Genomic DNA, 20802 nt, shown 5'->3' on the forward strand with positions numbered 1-20802 from the left:
CCGCTCAGTCCGCAATAACCTACCTGACCTCCCGGTGGCTCAGCACTTCAACTCCCCCTCCCATTCCCAATCCGACCTCTCTGTCCTGGGTCTCCTCCATTGCCAGAGTGAGCAACAGCGGAAATTGGAGGAACAGCACCTCATATTCCGTCTGGGGACCTTGCATCCTTATGGCATTAACATAGAATTCTCCCAATTTGGCTAGCCCTTGCTGCCTCCTCCCCTTCCTTAACCCTCTAGCTGTCTCCTCCCACCCTCCCATCCGCCCGCCCTCGGGCTCCTCCTCCTCCTCCCCTTTTCCTTCTTTCTTTCCCCCACCCCCCATCAGTCTGAAGAAGGGTTTCGGCCCGAAACGTCGCCTATTTCCTTCGCTCCATAGATGCTGCTGCACCCGCTGAGTTTCCCCAGCAATTTTGTGTACCTTTAACATAAACTGACACTGGCTGAGGAGCTGGTGAAGATCTGTTTGCATCTGAATATCTGTGAACACCCAAAAAAACCCACAAAGTGCTGCAGTAACTCAGAGGGTCAGGCAGCATCTTTGGAGAGCACTGATAGATGACGTTTCAGGTTAGGACCCTTCTTCTAGTCAACAAGAGTCTTAAGTCAAAATGTCACCTACAGATGTCCTCCAGTGATGCGGCCTGAGCTGCTGTTACTCCAGTACTTTGTATCTTTTTATTTAAACCGGCAGTTCCTTGTGTCAACTCAGTGTATCTCCAGTCTGCTCTTGTTGTTTTTGACTGATATCTGACTACATCTTTTACAGCGGGACCCCATGACTATTACAAACCAGGTGAGCAGATGTGATGGTCGCGGTCTGATTCAGAGGCAGATATTTAATATCAGTTTCCCTCCTGTGAACACAAGCATGTCTCCACACCATGACACTCTCCAACTATCCCTGGTCAATGTTATTTCGGGGGAGCAGCGTTGGCTGAGCAGGAACTGGGGGCTGAAGTCAGTCCCACTGAGACAGGACTGGGTCAGTGAGAGCTCCAGTTGGGAAGCTGGTTCCCTCTTGTGAACAGATTCCTTCACACGGATCAGGTTGTTGTCTGGTGCGATGACTGCTCACCAGTGGACATCACATGATTGGGGTGAGCATGCCTCCAGATCCTGTTCCAAGTAGCGGCCGTTATATCACAGGATCACTGGATCTCTCCATCATCACATTGGACTAATTAAACCTTAATCGTACATTTGTTTAAAAAAAAAAAAGTTTGTCTGATCAACGTTGATGAATTTTACTGTGAAATGATATTTGAATCCCTCTCCCTCGCAGAATATGGCACGCACCATCCTCCTAGTGAAGGTCAGTCACAGATTGCATGTCCTTGAATTGAGATAATTGTCAAGGATCCATTTATCCCCAGAGACAGAACCCTTTATCTCTGACACTGGCTGTGGAGTTGGTGAAGATCTGCTTGTCCTGTGAATCCATCTTCTTCTCGGGCGCTCGTTCAGCATGGAGGGTGACTCGTGTTGTGTGGGTCCTCCGTTTATGAGAATGTGGGAGCTGCAGACTCTTCCACAGATTGGGCAGTGGGTTCCTGACGGGAAAGGAGGGGGGACAAATTATCAGGTGGTTCCCTCCCTTTGCTATATATCACGGGTTTCTCTCTTCTGATTATGGACTGGATATTTGCAACACCATCCTGATCAGCTTGTTCATGTTGTTGTGGCGTTGGCTGAGCAGGAACTGGGGGCTGAAGTCAGTCCCCACTGTGCCAGGACTTGGTCAGTGAGAGCTCCTGTTGGGAGGCTGGTTCCCTCTGGTGAACAATTCCTTCACACAGATCAGGTTGTTGTCTGGTGCGATGACTGCTCACCAGTGGACATCACACCAGGACCGGTAATTGGGTTGAGCACGCCGCTACTCAGGACTGTGTTGCTTCCAGATCCTGTTCCAAGTGTCACTGGATCTCTCCATCATCACATTGGACCAAATTAAATCTTTATCATACATCTGTTTCTTTAATAACTCGACGTGATCAACTTTCATGAATTTTACTGTGAAATGATATTTGAATCCTTCTCCCTCGCAGAATATGGCCCACACCATCCTCCCAGTGAAGGTCAGACACAGATTACATGTCCTTGAATTAAGATAATTGTCAAGGATCCATTGATCCCCAGAGACAGAACCCTTTATCTCTGACACTGGCTGTGGAGTTGGTGAAGATCTGCTTGTCCAGTGAATCTGTCTTCTTGGGCGCTCCCTCAGCATGGAGGGTGACTCGTGATACGTGGGTCCTCCGTTGATGAGGTAAATGTGGGAACTGCAGACTCTTCCACAGATGAGGCTGTGGGTTCCTGACGGGAAAGGAGGGCGGACAGATTATCAGGTGGTTCCCTCCCTTTGCTGTAAACTACGGCGTTCTCTCTTCTGATTATGGACTGGATATTTGCAACACCATCCTGATCAGCTTGTTCATGTTGTTGTGGCAGGTTCTATAACAGGATTTAAAAATCATTTGGACAGGTGTATAGAAATACATTTTCAGAGCATTTTGGCCTAACATAGGCAAATCAGATTAGATCTGGTGGTGCATTTGGTTGACATGGACAAGCTATGCCAAAGGGCCTTTTACCATGTTGTATACGTTCAGTCCCTTCGACCTGTTATTTAAATGCATCTGTATTATCAGTGTTGATGGATTTTACCGTGAAGTGATGTTTGAATCCTTCTCCCCAGCAGAACATGGCAACTACCCACCACCCAGTGAAGGTCAGTCACAGTTTGCATGTCCTTAATTGGAGATAATTGTGTGGGAATCATTTCTTCCCATAATCATAATCATAGTTTATTAGTTAAGTATGTGTTGCTACATACGAGGAATTTGATTTGCTGTACAGTCATGCCAATAAAAAGCAACAAAACACACAAAATACATTTTAACATAAACTGACACTGGCTGAGGAGCTGGTGAAGATCTGTTTGCATCTGAATATCGGTGAACACCCATAAAACCCCACAAAGTGCTGCCGTAACTCAGAGGGTCAGGCAGCATCTTTGGAGAGCACGGATAGATGATGTTTCAGGTTAGGACCCTTCTTCTAGTCAAGAAGAGTCTCAAGTCAAAATGTCATCTACAGATGTCCTCCAGAGATGCTGCCTGAGCTGCTGTTACTCCAGTACTTTGTATCTTTTTATTTAAACCGGCAGTTCCTTGTGTCAACTCAGTGTATCTCCAGTCTGTGCTCTTGTTGTTTTTGACTGATATCTGACTACATCTTTTACAGTGGGACCCCATGACTATTACAAACCAGGTGAGCAGATGTGATGGTCGCGGTCTGATTCAGAGGCAGATATTTAATATCAGTTTCCCTCCTGTGAACACAAGCATGTCTCCACACCATGACACTCTCCAACTATCCCTGGTCAATGTTATTTCGTGGGAGCAGCGTTGGCTGAGCAGGAACTGGGGGCTGAAGTCAGTCCCCACTGAGACAGGACTGGGTCAATGAGAGCTCCTGTTGGGAAGCTGGTTCCCTCTGGTGAACAGATTCCTTCACATGGATCAGGTTGTTGTCTGGTGCGATGACTGCTCACCAGTGGACATCACATGATTGGGGTGAGCATGCAGCTGCTCAAGACTGTTGCCTCCAGATCCTGTTCCAAGTAGCGGTTGTTATATCACAGGATCACTGGATCTCTCCCTCATCACATTGGACTAATTAAACCTTAATCATACATCTGTTTATTTTTTAATAAGTTTGTGTGATCAACGTTGACGAATTTTACTGCGAAATTATATTTGAATCCCTCTCCCTCGCAAAATATGGCACGCACCATCCACCTAGTGAAGGTCAGTCACAGATTGCATGTCCTTGAATTGAGATAATTGTCAAGGATCCATTTATCCCCAGAGACAGAACCCTTTATCTCTGACACTGGCTGTGGAGTTGGTGAAGATCTGCTTGTCCTGTGAATCCATCTTCTTCTCGGGCACTCGCTCAGCATGGAGGGAGACTCATGTTGTGTGGGTCCTCCGTTGATGAGAATGTGGGAGCTGCAGACTCTTCCACAGATTGGGCAGTGGGTTCCTGACGGGAAAGGAGGGCGGACAGATTATCAGGTGGTTCCCTCCCTTTGCTGTATATAACGGGTTTCTCTCTTCTGATTATGGACTGGATATTTGCAACACCATCCCGATCAGCTCGTTCATGTTGTTGCGGCGTTGGCTGAGCAGGAACTGGGGGCTGAAGTCAGTCCCCACTGTGCCAGGACTGGGTCAGTGAGAGCTCCTGTTGTCTGGTGCGATGACTGCTCACCAGTGGACATCACACCAGGGCCGGTAATTGGGGTGAGCACGCAGCTACTCAGGACTGTGTTGCTTCCAGATCCTGTTCCAAGTATCACTGGATCTCTCCATCATCACATTGGACCAAATTAAATCTTTATCATACATCTGTTTCTTTAATAACTCGATGTGACCAACTTTGATGAATTTTACTGTGAAATGATATTTGAATCCTTCTCCCTCGCAGAATATGGCCCACACCATCCTCCCAGTGAAGGTCAGTCACAGATTACATGTCCTTGAATTGAGATAATTGTCAAGGATCCATTGATCCCCAGAGACAGAACCCTTTATCTCTGACACTGGCTGTGGAGTTGGTGAAGATCTGCTTGTCCAGTGAATCTGTCTTCTTGGGCGCTCGCTCAGCATGGAGGGTGACTCGTGATATGTGGGTCCTCCGTTGATGAGGTCAATGTGGGAAACTGCAGACTCTTCCACAGATGAGGCTGTGGGTTCCTGACGGGAAAGGAGGGCGGACAGATTATCAGGTGGTTCCCTCCCTTTGCTGTAAACTACGGGGTTCTCTCTTCTGACTATGGACTGGATATTTGCAACACCATCCTGATCAGCTTGTTCATGTTGTTGTGGCAGGTTCTATAACAGGATTTAAAAATCATTTGGACAGGTGTATAGAAATAAATTTTCAGAGCATTTTGGCCTAACATAGGCAAATCAGATTAGTTCTGGTGGTGCACTTGGTTGACATGGACAAGCTATGCCAAAGGCCCTTTTACCATGTTGTATACGTTCAGTCCCTTCGACCTGTTATTTAAATGCATCTGTATTATCAGTGTTGATGGATTTTACCGTGAAGTGATGTTTGAATCCTTCTCCCCAGCAGAACATGGCAACTACCCACCACCCAGTGAAGGTCAGTCACAGTTTGCATGTCCTTAATTGGAGATAATTGTGTGGGAATCATTTCTTCCCATAATCATAATCATAGTTTATTAGTTAAGTATGTTTTGCTACATACGAGGAATTTGATTTGCCATACAGTCATACCAATAAAAAGCAACAAATCACACAAAAGACATTTTAACATAAACTGACACTGGCTGAGGAGCTGGTGAAGATCTGTTTGCATCTGAATATCTGTGAACACGCAAAAAAACCCACAAAGTGCTGCAGTAACTCAGAGGGTCAGGCAGCATCTTTGGAGAGCACGGATAGATGACGTTTCAGGTTAGGACCCTTCTTCTAGTCAAGAAGAGTCTCAAGTCAAAATGTCATCTACAGATGTCCTCCAGAGATGCTGCCTGAGCTGCTGTTACTCCAGTACTTTGTATCTTTTTATTTAAACCGGCAGTTCCTTGTGTCAACTCTGTGTATCTCCAGTCTGTGCTCTTGTTGTTTTTGACTGATATCTGACTACATCTTTTACAGTGGGACCCCATGACTATTACAAACCAGGTAAGCAGATGTGATGGTCGCGGTCTGATTCAGAGGCAGATATTTAATGTCAGTTTCCCTACTGTGAACACAAGCATGTCTCCACACCATGACACTCTCCAACTATCCCTGTTCAATGTTATTTCGTGGGAGCAGCGTTGGCTGAGCAGGAACTGGGGGCTGAAGTCAGTCCCCACTGAGACAGGACTGGGTCAGTGAGAGCTCCTGTTGGGAGGCTGGTTCCCTCTGGTGAACAGATTCCTTCACATGGATCAGGTTGTTGTCTGGTGTGATGACTGCTCACCAGTGGACATCACATGATTGGGGTGAGCATGCAGCTGCTCAAGACTGTGTTGCCTCCAGATACTGTTCCAAGTAGCGGCCGTTATATCACAGGATCACTGGATCTCTCCCTCATCACATTGGACTAATTAAACCTCAATCATACATCAGTTTAAAAAAAAAAAAAGTTTGTGTGATCAACGTTGGTGAATTTTACTGCGAAATGATATTTGAATCCCTCTCCCTCGCAGAATATGGCACGCACCATCCACCTAGTGAAGGTCCGTCACAGATTGCATGTCCTTGAATTGAGATAATTGTCAAGGATCCATTTATCCCCAGAGACAGAACCCTTTATCTCTGACACTGGCTGTGGAGTTGGTGAAGATCTGCTTGTCCTGTGAATCCATCTTCTTCTCGGGCACTCGCTCAGCATGGAGGGAGACTCATGTTGTGTGGGTCCTCCGTTGATGAGAATGTGGGAGCTGTAGACTCTTCCACAGATTGGGCAGTGGGTTCCTGACGGGAAAGGAGGGCGGACAGATTATCAGGTGGTTCCCTCCCTTTGCTGTATATCACGGGTTTCTCTCTTCTGATTATGGACTGGATATTTGCAACACCATCCTGATCAGCTCGTTCATGTTGTTGTGGCGTTGGCTGAGCACGAACTGGGGGCTGAAGTCAGTCCCCACTGTGCCAGGACTGGGTCAGTGAGAACTCCTGTTGGGAGGCTGGTTCCCTCTGGTGAACAATTCCTTCACACAGATCAGGTTGTTGTCTGGTGCGATGACTGCTCACCAGTGGACATCACACCAGGACCGGTAATTGGGATGAGCATGCAGCTGCTCAGGACTGTGTTGCTTCCAGATCCTGTTCCAAGTATCACTGGATCTCTCCATCATCACATTGGAATAATTAAATCTTTATCATACATCTGTTTCTTTAATAACTCGATGCGATCAACTTTGATGAATTTTACTGTGAAATGATACTTGAATCCTTCTCCCTCGCAGAATATGGCCCGCACCATCCTCCCAGTGAAGGTCAGTCACAGATTACATGTCCTTGAATTGAGATAATTGTCAAGGATCCATTGATCCCCAGCGACAGAACCCTTTATCTCTGACACTGGCTGTGGAGTTGGTGAAGATCTGCTTGTCCTGTGAATCTGTCTTCTTGGGCGCTCCCTCAGCATGGAGGGTGACTCGTGATATGTGGGTCCTCCGTTGATGAGGTCAATGTGGGAGCTGCAGACTCTTCCACAGATGAGGCTGTGGGTTCCTGACGGGAAAGGAGGGCGGACAGATTATCAGGTGATTCCCTCCCTTTGCTGTAAACTACGGGGTTCTCTCTTCTGATTATGGACTGGATATTTGCAACACCATCCCGATCAGCTTGTTCATGTTGTTGTGGCAGGTTCTATAACAGGATTTAAAAATCATTTGGACAGGTGTATAGAAATACATTTTCATAGCATTTTGGCCTAACATAGGCAAATCAGATTAGTTCTGGTGGTGCATTTGGTTGATATGGACAAGCTATGCCAAAGGGCCTTTTACCATGTTGTATACGTTCAGTCCCTTTGACCTGTTATTTAAATGCATCTGTATTATCAGTGTTGATGGATTTTACAGTGAAGTGATGTTTGAATCCTTCTCCCCAGCAGAACATGGCAACTACCCACCACCCAGTGAAGGTCAGTCACAGTTTGCATGTCCTTAATTGGAGATAATTGTGAGGGATCCATTTATTCCCATAATCATAATCATACTTTATTAGCCAAGTATGTCTTGCAACATACGAGGAATTTGATTTGCCATACAATCATACCAATAAAAAGCAACAAAACACACAAAATACATTTTATCATAAACTGACACTAGCTGAGGAGCTGGTGAAGATCTGTTTGCATCTGACCAACTGTGAACACCCAAAAAACCCCACAAAGTACTACAGTAACTCAGAGGGTCAGGCAGCATCTTTGGAGTGCACGGATAGTTAACGTTTCAGGTTAGGACCCTTCTTCTAGTCAAGAAGATTCTCGTAAAAATGTCACTTCACTGTCCTCCAGACGTGCTGCCTGAGCTGCTGTTATTCCAGTACTTTGTATCTTTTTATTTAAACTGGCAGTTCCTTGTGTCAACTCTGTGTATCTGCAGTCTGTGCTCTTGTTGTTCTTGACTGATATCTGACTACATCTTTTACAGCGGGACCCCATGACTATTACAAACCAGGTGAGCAGATGTGATGGTCGCGGTCTGATTCAGAGGCAGACATTTAATATCAGTTTCCCTCCTGTGAACACAAGCATGTCTCCACACCATGACACTCTCCAACTATCCCTGGTCAATGTTATTTCGGGGGAGCAGCGTTGGCTGAGCAGGAACTGGGGGCTGAAGTCAGTCCCCACTGAGACAGGACTAGGTCAGTGAGAGCTCCAGTTGGGAAGCTGGTTCCCTCTTGTGAACAGATTCCTTCACACGGATCAGGTTGTTGCCTGGTGCGATGACTGCTCACCAGTGGACATCACATGATGGGGGTGAGCATGCCTACAGATCCTGTTCCAAGTAGCGGCCGTTATATCACAGGATCACTGGATCTCTCCATCATCACATTGGACTAATTAAACCTTAATCATACATCTGTTTTAAAAAAAAATAAGTTTGTGTGATCAACGTTGATGAATATTACTGTGAAATGATATTTGAATCCCTCAGCCTCGCAGAATATGGCCCACACCATCCTCCTAGTGAAGGTCAGTCACAGATTGCATATCCTTGAATTGAGATAATTGTCAAGGATCCATTTATCCCCAGAGACAGAACCCTTTATCTCTGACACTGGCTGTGGAGTTGGTGAAGATCTGCTTGTCCTGTGAATCCATCTTCTCGGGCGCTCGCTCAGCATGGAGGGAGACTCATGTTGTGTGGGTCCTCCGTTGATGAGAATGTGGGAGCTGCAGACTCTTCCACAGATTGGGCAGTGGGTTCCTGACGGGAAAGGAGAGCGGACAGATTATCAGGTGGTTCCCTCCCTTTGCTGTATATCACGGGTTTCTCTCCTCTGATTATGGACTGGATATTTGCAACACCATCCTGATCAGCTTGTTCATGTTGTTGTGGCGTTGGCTGAGCAGGAACTGGGGGCTGAAGTCAGTCCCCACTGTGCCAGGACTGGGTCAGTGAGAGCTCCTGTTCCCTCTGGTGAACACCAGGTGAGCAGATGTGATGGTCGTGGTCTGATTCAGAGGCAAACATTTAATATCAGTTTCCCTCCTGTGAAGGCAAGCATGTCTCCACACCATGACACTCTCCAACTATCCCTGGTCAATGTTATTTCTGGGGAGCAGCGTTGGCTGAGCAGGAACTGGGGGCTGAAGTCAGTCCCCACTGAGACAGGACTGGGTCAGTGAGAGCTCCAGTTGGGAAGCTGGTTCCCTCTTGTGAACAGATTCCTTCACGGATCAGGTTGTTGTCTGGTGCGATGACTGCTCACCAGTGGACATCACATGATGGGGGTGAGCATGCCTCCAGATCCTGTTCCAAGTAGCGGCCGTTATATCACAGGATCACTGGATCTCTCCATCACATTGGACTAATTAAAGCTTAATCGTACATCTGTTTTTTTATTAATAAGTTTGTGTGATCAACGTTGATGAATTTTACTGTGAAATGATATTTGAATCCTTCTCCCTCGCAGAATATGGGCCACACCATCCTCCCAGTGAAGGTCAGTCACAGATTGCATGTTCTTGAATTGAGATAATTGTCAAGGATCCATTGATCCCAGAGACAGAACCCTTTATATCTGACACTGGCTGTGGAGTTGGTGAAGATCTGCTTGTCCAGTGAATCTGTCTTCTTGGGCGCTCCCTCAGCATGGAGGGTGACTCGTGATATGTGGGTCCTCCGTTGATGAGGTCAATGTGGGAACTGCAGACTCTTCCACAGATGAGGCTGTGGGTTCCTGACGGGAAAGGAGGGCAGACAGATTATCAGGTGGTTCCCTCCCTTTGCTGTAAACTACGGGGTTCTCTCTTCTGATTATGGACTGGATCTTCATATTGTTGTGGCAGGTTCTATAACAGGATTTAAAAATCATTTGGACAGGTGTATAGAAATAAATTTTCAGAGCATTTTGGCCTAACATAGGCAAATCAGATTAGTTCTGGTGATGCATTTTGTTGACATGGACAAACTATGCCAAAGGGCCTTTTACCATGTTGTATACGTTCAGTCCCTTCGACCTGTTATTTAAATGCATCTGTATTATCTGTGTTGATGGATTTTACCGTGAAGTGATGTTTAAATCCTTCTCCCCAGCAGAACATGGCAACTACCCACCACCCAGTGAAGGTCAGTCACAGTTTGCATGTCCTTAATTGGAGATAATTGTGAGGGATCCATTTATTCCCATAATCATAATCATACTTTATTAGCCAAGTATGTCTTGCAACATACGAGGAATTTGATTTGCCATACAATCATACCAATAAAAAGCAACAAAACACACAAAATACATTTTATCCTAAACTGACACTGGCTGAGGAGCTGGTGAAGATCTGTTTGCATCTGAACATCTGTGAACACCCAAAAAACCCCACAAAGTGCTGCAGTAACTCAGAGGGTCAGGCAGCATCTTTGGAGAGCACGGATAGTTAACGTTTCAGGTTAGGACCCTTCTTCTAGTCTAGAAGATTCTCGTCAAAATGTCACTTCACTGTCCTCCAGACGTGCTGCCTGGGCTGCTGTTATTCCAGTACTTTGTATCTTTTTATTTAAACTGGCAGTTCCTTGTGTCAACTCTGTGTATCTCCAGTCTGTGCTCTTGTTCTTGACTGATATCTGACTACATCTTTTACAGTGGGACCCCATGACTCTTACAAACCAGGTGAGCAGATGTGATGGTCGCGGCCTGATTCAGAGGCAGACATTTAATATCAGTTTCCCTCCTGTGAAGACAAGCATGTCTCCACACCATGACACTCTCCAACTATCCCTGGTCAATGTTATTTCTGGGGAGCAGTGTTGGCTGAGCAGGAACTGGGGGCTGAAGTCAGTCCCCATTGTGACAGGACTGGGTCAGTGAGAGCTCCTGTTGGGAGGCTGGTTCCCTCTGGTGAACAGATTCCTTCACACAGATCAGGTTGTTGTCTGGTGCGATGACTGCTCACCAGTGGACATCACACCAGGACCGGTAATTGGGGTGAGCACGCAGCTGCTCAGGACTGTGTTACTTCCAGATCGTGTTCCAAGTATCACTGGATCTCTGCATCATCACATTGGACTAATTAAATCTTTATCATACATCTGTTTCTTTAATAACTCGGTGTGATCAACTTTTATGAATTTTACTGTGAAATGATATTTGAATCCTTCTCCCTCGCAGAATATGGCCCACACCATCCTCACAGTGAAGGTCAGTCACAGATTGCATGTTCTTGAATTGAGATAATTGTCAAGGATCCATTGATCCCCAGAGGCTGAACCCTTTATCTCTGACACTGGCTGTGGAGTTGGTGAAGATCTGCTTGTCCTGTGAATCCATCTTCTTCTCGGGAGCTCCCTCAGCATGGAAGGTGACTCGTGATATGTGGGTCCTCCGTTGATGAGGTCAATGTGGGAACTGCAGACTCTTCCACAGATGAGGCAGTGGGTTCCTGACGGGAAAGGAGGGCGGACAGATTATCAGGTGGTTCCCACACTTTGCTGTACACTACGGGTTTCTCTCTTCTGATTATGGACTGGATATTTGCAACACCATCCTGATCAGCTTGTTCATGTTGTTGTGGCAGGTTCTATAACAGGATTTAAAAATCATTTGGATAGGTGTATAGAAATAAATGTTCAGAGCATTTTGGCCTAACATAGGCAAATCATATTAGCTCTGGTGGTGCACTTGGTTGATATGGACAAGCTATGCCAAAGGGCCTTTTACCATGTTGTATAAGTTCAGTCCCTTCGACCTGTTATTTAAATGCATCTGTATTATCAGTGTTGTTGGATTTTACCGTGAAGTGATGTTTGAATCCCTCTCCCCAGCAGAACATGGCAACTACCCACCACCCAGTGAAGGTCAGTCACAGTTTGCATGTCCTTAATTGGAGATAATTGTGAGGGAATCATTTCTTCCCATAATCATAATCATAGTTTATTAGTTAAGTATGTTTTGCTACATACGAGGAATTTGATTTGCCATACAGTCATACCAATAAAAAGCAACAAAACACACAAAAGACATTTTAACATAAACTGACACTGGCTGAGGAGCTGGTGAAGATCTGTTTGCATCTGAATATCTGTGAACACCCAAAAACCCCCACAAAGTGCTGCAGTAACTCAGAGGGTCAGGCAGCATCTTTGGAGAGCACGGATAGATGACGTTTCAGGTTAGGACCCTTCTTCAAGTCAAGAAGAGTCTCAAGTCAAAATGTCACCTACAGATGTCCTCCAGAGATGCTGCCTGAGCTGCTGTTACTCCAGTACTTTGTATCTTTTTATTTAAACCGGCAGTTCCTTGTGTCAACTCTGTGTATCTCCAGTCTGTGCTCTTGTTGTTCTTGACTGATATCTGACTACATCTTTTACAGCGGGACCCCATGACTATTACAAACCAGGTGAGCAGATGTGATGGTCGCGGTCTGATTCAGAGGCAGACATTTAATATCAGTTTCCCTCCTGTGAACACAAGCATGTCTCCACACCATGACACTCTCCAACTATCCCTGGTCAATGTTATTTCGGGGGAGCAGCGTTGGCTGAGCAGGAACTGGGGGCTGAAGTCAGTCCCCACTGAGACAGGACTGGGTCAGTGAGAGCTCCAGTTGGGAGGCTGGTTCCCTCTTGTGAACAGATTCCTTCACACGGATCAGGTTGTTGCCTGGTGCGATGACTGCTCACCAGTGGACATCACATGATGGGGGTGAGCATGCCTCCAGATCCTGTTCCAAGTAGCGGCCGTTATATCACAGGATCACTGGATCTCTCCATCATCACATTGGACTAATTAAACCTTAATCATACATCTGTTTTAAAAAAAAATAAGTTTGTGTGATCAACGTTGATGAATATTACTGTGAAATGATATTTGAATCCCTCAGCCTCGCAGAATATGGCCCACACCATCCTCCTAGTGAAGGTCAGTCAAAGATTGCATATCCTTGAATTGAGATAATTGTCAAGGATCCATTTATCCCCAGAGACAGAACCCTTTATCTCTGACACTGGCTGTGGAGTTGGTGAAGATCTGCTTGTCCTGTGAATCCATCTTCTCGGGCGCTCGCTCAGCATGGAGGGAGACTCATGTTGTGTGGGTCCTCCGTTGATGAGAATGTGGGAGCTGCAGACTCTTCCACAGATTGGGCAGTGGGTTCCTGACGGGAAAGGAGAGCGGACAGATTATCAGGTGGTTCCCTCCCTTTGCTGTATATCACGGGTTTCTCTCCTCTGATTATGGACTGGATATTTGCAACACCATCCTGATCAGCTTGTTCATGTTGTTGTGGCGTTGGCTGAGCAGGAACTGGGGGCTGAAGTCAGTCCCCACTGTGCCAGGACTGGGTCAGTGAGAGCTCCTGTTCCCTCTGGTGAACACCAGGTGAGCAGATGTGATGGTCGCGGTCTGATTCAGAGGCAGACATTTAATATCAGTTTCCCTCCTGTGAAGGCAAGCATGTCTCCACACCATGACACTCTCCAACTATCCCTGGTCAATGTTATTTCGGGGGAGCAGCGTTGGCTGAGCAGGAACTGGGGGCTGAAGTCAGTCCCCACTGAGACAGGACTGGGTCAGTGAGAGCTCCAGTTGGGAAGCTGGTTCCCTCTTGTGAACAGATTCCTTCACGGATCAGGTTGTTGTCTGGTGCGATGACTGCTCACCAGTGGACATCACATGATGGGGGTGAGCATGCCTCCAGATCCTGTTCCAAGTAGCGGCCGTTATATCACAGGATCACTGGATCTCTCCATCATCACATTGGACTAATCAAACCTTAATCGTACATCTGTTTTTTTATTAATAAGTTTGTGTGATCAACGTTGATGAATTTTACTGTGAAATGATATTTGAATCCTTCTCCCTCGCAGAATATGGGCCACACCATCCTCCCAGTGAAGGTCAGTCACAGATTGCATGTTCTTGAATTGAGATAATTGTTAAGGATCCATTGATCCCAGAGACAGAACCCTTTATCACTGACACTGGCTGTGGAGTTGGTGAAGATCTGCTTGTCCAGTGAATCTGTCTTCTTGGGCGCTCCCTCAGCATGGAGGGTGACTCGTGATATGTGGGTCCTCCGTTGATGAGGTCAATGTGGGAACTGCAGACTCTTCCACAGATGAGGCTGTGGGTTCCTGACGGGAAAGGAGGGCAGACAGATTATCAGGTGGTTCCCTCCCTTTGCTGTAAACTACGGGGTTCTCTCTTCTGATTATGGACTGGATCTTCATATTGTTGTGGCAGGTTCTATAACAGGATTTAAAAATCATTTGGACAGGTGTATAGAAATAAATGTTCAGAGCATTTTGGCCAAACATAGGCAAATCAGATTAGTTCTGGTGGTGCACTTGGTTGACATGGACAAGCTATGCCAAAGGGCCTTTTACCATGTTGTATACGTTCAGTCCCTTCGACCTGTTATTTAAATGCATCTGTATTATCTGTGTTGATGGATTTTACCGTGAAGTGATGTTTAAATCCTTCTCCCCAGCAGAACATGGCAACTACCCACCACCCAGTGAAGGTCAGTCACAGTTTGCATGTCCTTAATTGGAGATAATTGTGAGGGATCCATTTATTCCCATAATCATAATCATACTTTATTAGCCAAGTATGTCTTGCAACATACGGGGAATTTGATTTGCCATACAGTCATACCAATAAAAAGCAACAAAACACACAAAAGACATTTTAACATAAACTGACACTGGCTGAGGAGCTGGTGAAAATCTGTTTGCATCTGAACATCTGTGAACACCCAAAAAACCCCACAAAGTGCTGCAGTAACTCAGAGGGTCTTTGGAGAGCACGGATAGTTAACGTTTCAGGTTAGGACCCTTCTTCTAGTCTAGAAGATTCTCGTCAAAATGTCACTTCGCTGTCCTCCAGACGTGCTGCCTGGGCTGCTGTTATTCCAGTACTTTGTATCTTTTTATTTAAACTGGCAGTTCCTTGTGTCAACTCTGTGTACCTCCAGTCTGTGCTCTTGTTGTTCTTGACTGATATCTGACTACATCTTTTACAGTGGGACCCCATGACTATTACAAACCAGGTGAGCAGATGTGATGCTCGCGGTCTGATTCAGAGGCAGACATTTAATATCAGTTTCCCTCCTGTGAAGACAAGCATCCATTGATCCCAGAGACAGAACCCTTTATCACTGACACTGGCTGTGGAGTTGGTGAAGATCTGCTTGTCCTGTGAATCCATCTTCTTCTCGGGAGCTCCCTCAGCATGGAAGGTGACTCGTGATATGTGGGTCCTCCGTTGATGAGGTCAATGTGGGAACTGCAGACTCTTCCACAGATGAGGCAGTGGGTTCCTGACGGGAAAGGAGGGCGGACAGATTATCAGGTGGTTCCCACACTTTGCTGTACACTACGGGTTTCTCTCTTCTGATTATGGACTGGATATTTGCAACACCATCCTGATCAGCTTGTTCATGTTGTTGTGGCAGGTTCTATAACAGGATTTAAAAATCATTTGGATAGGTGTATAGAAATAAATGTTCAGAGCATTTTGGCCTAACATAGGCAAATCATATTAGCTCTGGTGGTGCACTTGGTTGATATGGACAAGCTATGCCAAAGGGCCTTTTACCATGCTGTATAAGTTCAGTCCCTTCTACCTGTTATTTAAATGCATCGGTATTATCAGTGTTGTTGGATTTTACCGTGAAGTGATGTTTGAATCCCTCTCCCCAGCAGAACATGGCAACTACCCACCACCCAGTGAAGGTCAGTCACAGTTTGCATGTCCTTAATTGGAGATAATTGTGAGGGAATCATTTCTTCCCATAATCATAATCATAGTTTATTAGTTAAGTATGTTTTGCTACATACGAGGAATTTGATTTGCCATACAGTCATACCAATAAAAAGCAACAAAACACACAAAAGACATTTTAACATAAACTGACACTGGCTGAGGAGCTGGTGAAAATCTGTTTGCATCTGAATATCTGTGAACACCCAAAAACCCCCACAAAGTGCTGCAGTAACTCAGAGGGTCAGGCAGCATCTTTGGAGAGCACGGATAGATGACGTTTCAGGTTAGGACCCTTCTTCAAGTCAAGAAGAGTCTCAAGTCAAAATGTCACCTACAGATGTCCTCCAGAGATGCTGCCTGAGCTGCTGTTACTCCAGTACTTTGTATCTTTTTATTTAAACCGGCAGTTCCTTGTGTCAACTCTGTGTATCTCCAGTCTGTGCTCTTGTTGTTCTTGACTGATATCTGACTACATCTTTTACAGCGGGACCCCATGACTATTACAAACCAGGTGAGCAGATGTGATGGTCGCGGTCTGATTCAGAGGCAGACATTTAATATCAGTTTCCCTCCTGTGAACACAAGCATGTCTCCACACCATGACACTCTCCAACTATCCCTGGTCAATGTTATTTCGGGGGAGCAGCGTTGGCTGAGCAGGAACTGGGGGCTGAAGTCAGTCCCCACTGAGACAGGACTGGGTCAGTGAGAGCTCCAGTTGGGAAGCTGGTTCCCTCTTGTGAACAGATTCCTTCACACGGATCAGGTTGTTGCCTGGTGCGATGACTGCTCACCAGTGGACATCACATGATGGGGGTGAGCATGCCTCCAGATCCTGTTCCAAGTAGCGGCCGTTATATCACAGGATCACTGGATCTCTGCATCATCACATTGGACTAATTAAACCTTAATCATACATCTGTTTTTAAAAAAAATAAGTTTGTGTGATCAACGTTGATGAATATTACTGTGAAATGATATTTGAATCCCTCAGCCTCGCAGAATATGGCCCACACCATCCTCCTAGTGAAGGTCAGTCACAGATTGCATATCCTTGAATTGAGATAATTGTCAAGGATCCATTTATCCCCAGAGACAGAACCCTTTATCTCTGACACTGGCTGTGGAGTTGGTGAAGATCTGCTTGTCCTGTGAATCCATCTTCTCGGGCGCTCGCTCAGCATGGAGGGAGACTCATGTTGTGTGGGTCCTCCGTTGATGAGAATGTGGGAGCTGCAGACTCTTCCACAGATTGGGCAGTGGGTTCCTGACGGGAAAGGAGAGCAGACAGATTATCACGTGGTTCCCTCACTTTGCTGTATATCATGGGTTTCTCTCCTCTGATTATGGACTGGATATTTGCAACACCATCCTGATCAGCTTGTTCATGTTGTTGTGGCGTTGGCTGAGCAGGAACTGGGGGCTGAAGTCAGTCCCCACTGTGCCAGGACTGGGTCAGTGAGAGCTCCTGTTCCCTCTGGTGAACACCAGGTGAGCAGATGTGATGGTCGCGGTCTGATTCAGAGGCAGACATTTAATATCAGTTTCCCTCCTGTGAAGGCAAGCATGTCTCCACACCATGACACTCTCCAACTATCCCTGGTCAATGTTATTTCGGGGGAGCAGCGTTGGCTGAGCAGGAACTGGGGGCTGAAGTCAGTCCCCACTGAGACAGGACTGGGTCAGTGAGAGCTCCAGTTGGGAAGCTGGTTCCCTCTTGTGAACAGATTCCTTCACGGATCAGGTTGTTGTCTGGTGCGATGACTGCTCACCAGTGGACATCACATGATGGGGGTGAGCATGCCTCCAGATCCTGTTCCAAGTAGCGGCCGTTATATCACAGGATCACTGGATCTCTCCATCATCACATTGGACTAATTAAACCTTAATCGTACATCTGTTTTTTTATTAATAAGTTTGTGTGATCAACGTTGATGAATTTTACTGTGAAATGATATTTGAATCCTTCTCCCTCGCAGAATATGGGCCACACCATCCTCCCAGTGAAGGTCAGTCACAGATTGCATGTTCTTGAATTGAGATAATTGTCAAGGATCCATTGATCCCAGAGACAGAACCCTTTATCTCTGACACTGGCTGTGGAGTTGATGAAGATCTGCTTGTCCAGTGAATCTGTCTTCTTGGGCGCTCGCTCAGCATGGAGGGTGACTCGTGATATGTGGGTCCTCCGTTGATGAGGTCAATGTGGGAACTGCAGACTCTTCCACAGATAAGGCTGTGGGTTCCTGACGGGAAAGGAGGGCAGACAGATTATCAGGTGGTTCCCTCCCTTTGCTGTAAACTACGGGGTTCTCTCTTCTGATTATGGACTGGATCTTCATATTATTGTGGCAGGTTCTATAACAGGATTTAAAAATCATTTGGACAGGTGTATAGAAATACATTTTCAGAGCATTTTGGCCTAACATAGGCAAATCAGATTAGTTCTGGTGGTGCATTTGGTTGACATGGACAAGCTATGCCAAAGGGCCTTTTACCATGTTGTATACGTTCAGTCCCTTCGACCTGTTATTTAAATGCATCTGTATTATCAGTGTTGATGGATTTTACGGTGAAGTGATGTTTGAATCTTTCTCCCCAGCAGAACATGGCAACTACCCACCACCCAGTGAAGGTCAGTCACAGTTTGCATGTCCTTAATTGGAGATAATTGTGAGGGATCCATTTATTCCCATAATCATAATCATACTTTATTAGCCAAGTATGTCTTGGAACATACGAGGAATTTGATTTGCCATACAGTCATACCAATAAAAAGCAACAAAACACACAAAATACATTTCATCATAAACTGACACTGGCTGAGGAGCTGGTGAAGATCTGTTTGCATCTGAACATCTGTGAACACCCAAAAAGCCCCACAAAGTGCTGCAGTAACTCAGAGGGTCAGGCAGCATCTTTGGAGAGCACGGATAGTTAACGTTTCAGGTTAGGACCCTTCTTCTAGTCTAGAAGATTCTCGTCAAAATGTCACTTCACTGTCCTCCAGACGTGCTGCCTGGGCTGCTGTTACTCCAGTACTTTGTATCTTTTTATTTAAACTGGCAGTTCCTTGTGTCAACTCTGTGTACCTCCAGTCTGTGCTCTTGTTGTTCTTGACTGATATCTGACTACATCTTTTACAGCAGGACCCCATGACTATTACAAACCAGGTGAGCTGATGTGATGGTCGCAGTCTGATTCAGAGGCAGACATTTAATATCAGTTTCCCTCCTGTGAACACAAGCATGTCTCCACACCATGACACTCTCCAACTATCCCTGGTCAATGTTATTTCCTGGGAGCAGCGTTGGCTGAGCAGGATCTGGGGGCTGAAGTCAGTCCCCACTGAGACAGGACTGGGTCAGTGAGAGCTCCTGTTGGGAGGCTGGCTCCCTCTTGTGAACAGATTCCTTCACACGGATCAGGTTGTTGTCTGGTGCGATGACTGCTCACCAGTGGACATCACATGATTGGGGTGAGCATGCAGCTGCTCAAGACTGTGTTGCCTCCAGATCCTGTTCCAAGTAGCGGCTGTTATACCACAGGATCACTAGATCTCTCCATCATCACATTGAACTAATTAAAGCTTAATCATACATTTGTTTTTTTATTAATAAGTTTGTGTGATCAACGTTGATGAATTTTACTGCGAAATTATATTTGAATCCTTCTCCCTCGGAGAATATGGCACGCACCATCCTCCTAGTGAAGGTCAGTCACAGATTGCATGTCCTTGAATTGAGATAATTGTCAAGGATCCATTTGTCCCCAGAGACAGAACCCTTTATCTCTGACACTGGCTGTGGAGTTGGTGAAGATCTGCTTGTCCTGTGAATCCATCTTCTTCTCGGGCACTCGCTCAGCATGGAGGGAGACTCGTGTTGTGTGGGTCCTCCGTTGATGAGAATGTGGGAGCTGCAGACTCTTCCACAGATTGGGCAGTGGGTTCCTGACGGGAAAGGAGGGCGGACAGATTATCAGGTGGTTCCCTCCCTTTGCTGTATATCACGGGTTTCTCTCTTCTGATTATGGACTGGATATTTGCAACACCATCCTGATCAGCTTGTTCATGTTGTTGTGGTGTTGGCTGTGCAGGAACTGGGGGCTGAAGTCGGTCCCCACTGTGTTAGGACTGGGTCAGTGAAGGGCCTGTTACACTTTGGCGATTTATTTGGCGACTGTCATAGTCGTAGCAGGTCACCGAAAAAACGGTAACTGGACCCCCCTACGACAATGACTACAACAACCTACCTCCTAGTCGATGTCAAGCTCCAGCAAGCTACCGACAACCGGCGGCCCATTAGGACGTCCACCTACGACCAGACCTACGACAACCTACGTCCAACCGCGACAAGCTATGACAAGGTACGACCCTGTCGGCGATAACTGAAGAAAACTTAAGACAATTCAGTCGCCGGTACCTGTCGCCGGTTGATGTAGGTAGTCGCCAATGGAATTCACCGAAGTCAGCACCAGCGACAACCTACGTCATCCTGGCGACAACCTACGACACCACCTTAGGTCAGGAGAAGTCAAGCTACGCTCATTGGCTTCAAGCCAACTGTCACTGACTGCCACCGAAAAGTTTTCAAAATCCAGCGGTGATCAGAAAAGCCCGACGATTCTTTAGGTGACTGAGGAGGCTACTCATGACCATATAGGCAACACCCTGGCTACCATGTGGTGACAGCCTAGTCGCCAAAAAAATCGCCTAAGTGGGACAGGGGCATGAGAGCTCCTGTTGGGAGGCTGGTTCCCTCTGGTGAGCATATTTCTTCACACGGATCAGGTTATTGTCTGCTCGCCAGTGGACATCACACCAGGATGGGTAGCT

The 20802-nt window shown here is 46.3% G+C and overlaps 1 protein-coding gene across 1 annotated transcript in view; it reads left to right on the forward strand.

Moving 5' to 3' along the window:
* LOC116984420 (mucin-6-like) overlaps nucleotides 1-19147 on the forward strand; it is a 152895-nt gene extending 133748 nt beyond the window's left edge. Inside the window, exons 29-43 of the mRNA XM_033038572.1 lie at nucleotides 770-796; nucleotides 3247-3273; nucleotides 4164-4301; nucleotides 5694-5720; nucleotides 6995-7024; nucleotides 8189-8215; nucleotides 9681-9710; nucleotides 10845-10871; nucleotides 11461-11559; nucleotides 12571-12597; nucleotides 14066-14095; nucleotides 15223-15249; nucleotides 16450-16476; nucleotides 17945-17974; nucleotides 19112-19147. Of these exons, the coding sequence (XP_032894463.1) occupies nucleotides 770-796; nucleotides 3247-3273; nucleotides 4164-4301; nucleotides 5694-5720; nucleotides 6995-7024; nucleotides 8189-8215; nucleotides 9681-9710; nucleotides 10845-10871; nucleotides 11461-11559; nucleotides 12571-12597; nucleotides 14066-14095; nucleotides 15223-15249; nucleotides 16450-16476; nucleotides 17945-17974; nucleotides 19112-19147 (609 nt within the window). The remainder of the gene's footprint in view (nucleotides 1-769; nucleotides 797-3246; nucleotides 3274-4163; nucleotides 4302-5693; nucleotides 5721-6994; nucleotides 7025-8188; nucleotides 8216-9680; nucleotides 9711-10844; nucleotides 10872-11460; nucleotides 11560-12570; nucleotides 12598-14065; nucleotides 14096-15222; nucleotides 15250-16449; nucleotides 16477-17944; nucleotides 17975-19111) is intronic.
* The last annotated feature ends 1655 nt before the right edge of the window (nucleotides 19148-20802 follow it).

Source organism: Amblyraja radiata, chromosome 20 (assembly GCF_010909765.2).
Source record: "Amblyraja radiata isolate CabotCenter1 chromosome 20, sAmbRad1.1.pri, whole genome shotgun sequence".
Taxonomy (NCBI): domain Eukaryota; kingdom Metazoa; phylum Chordata; class Chondrichthyes; order Rajiformes; family Rajidae; genus Amblyraja; species Amblyraja radiata.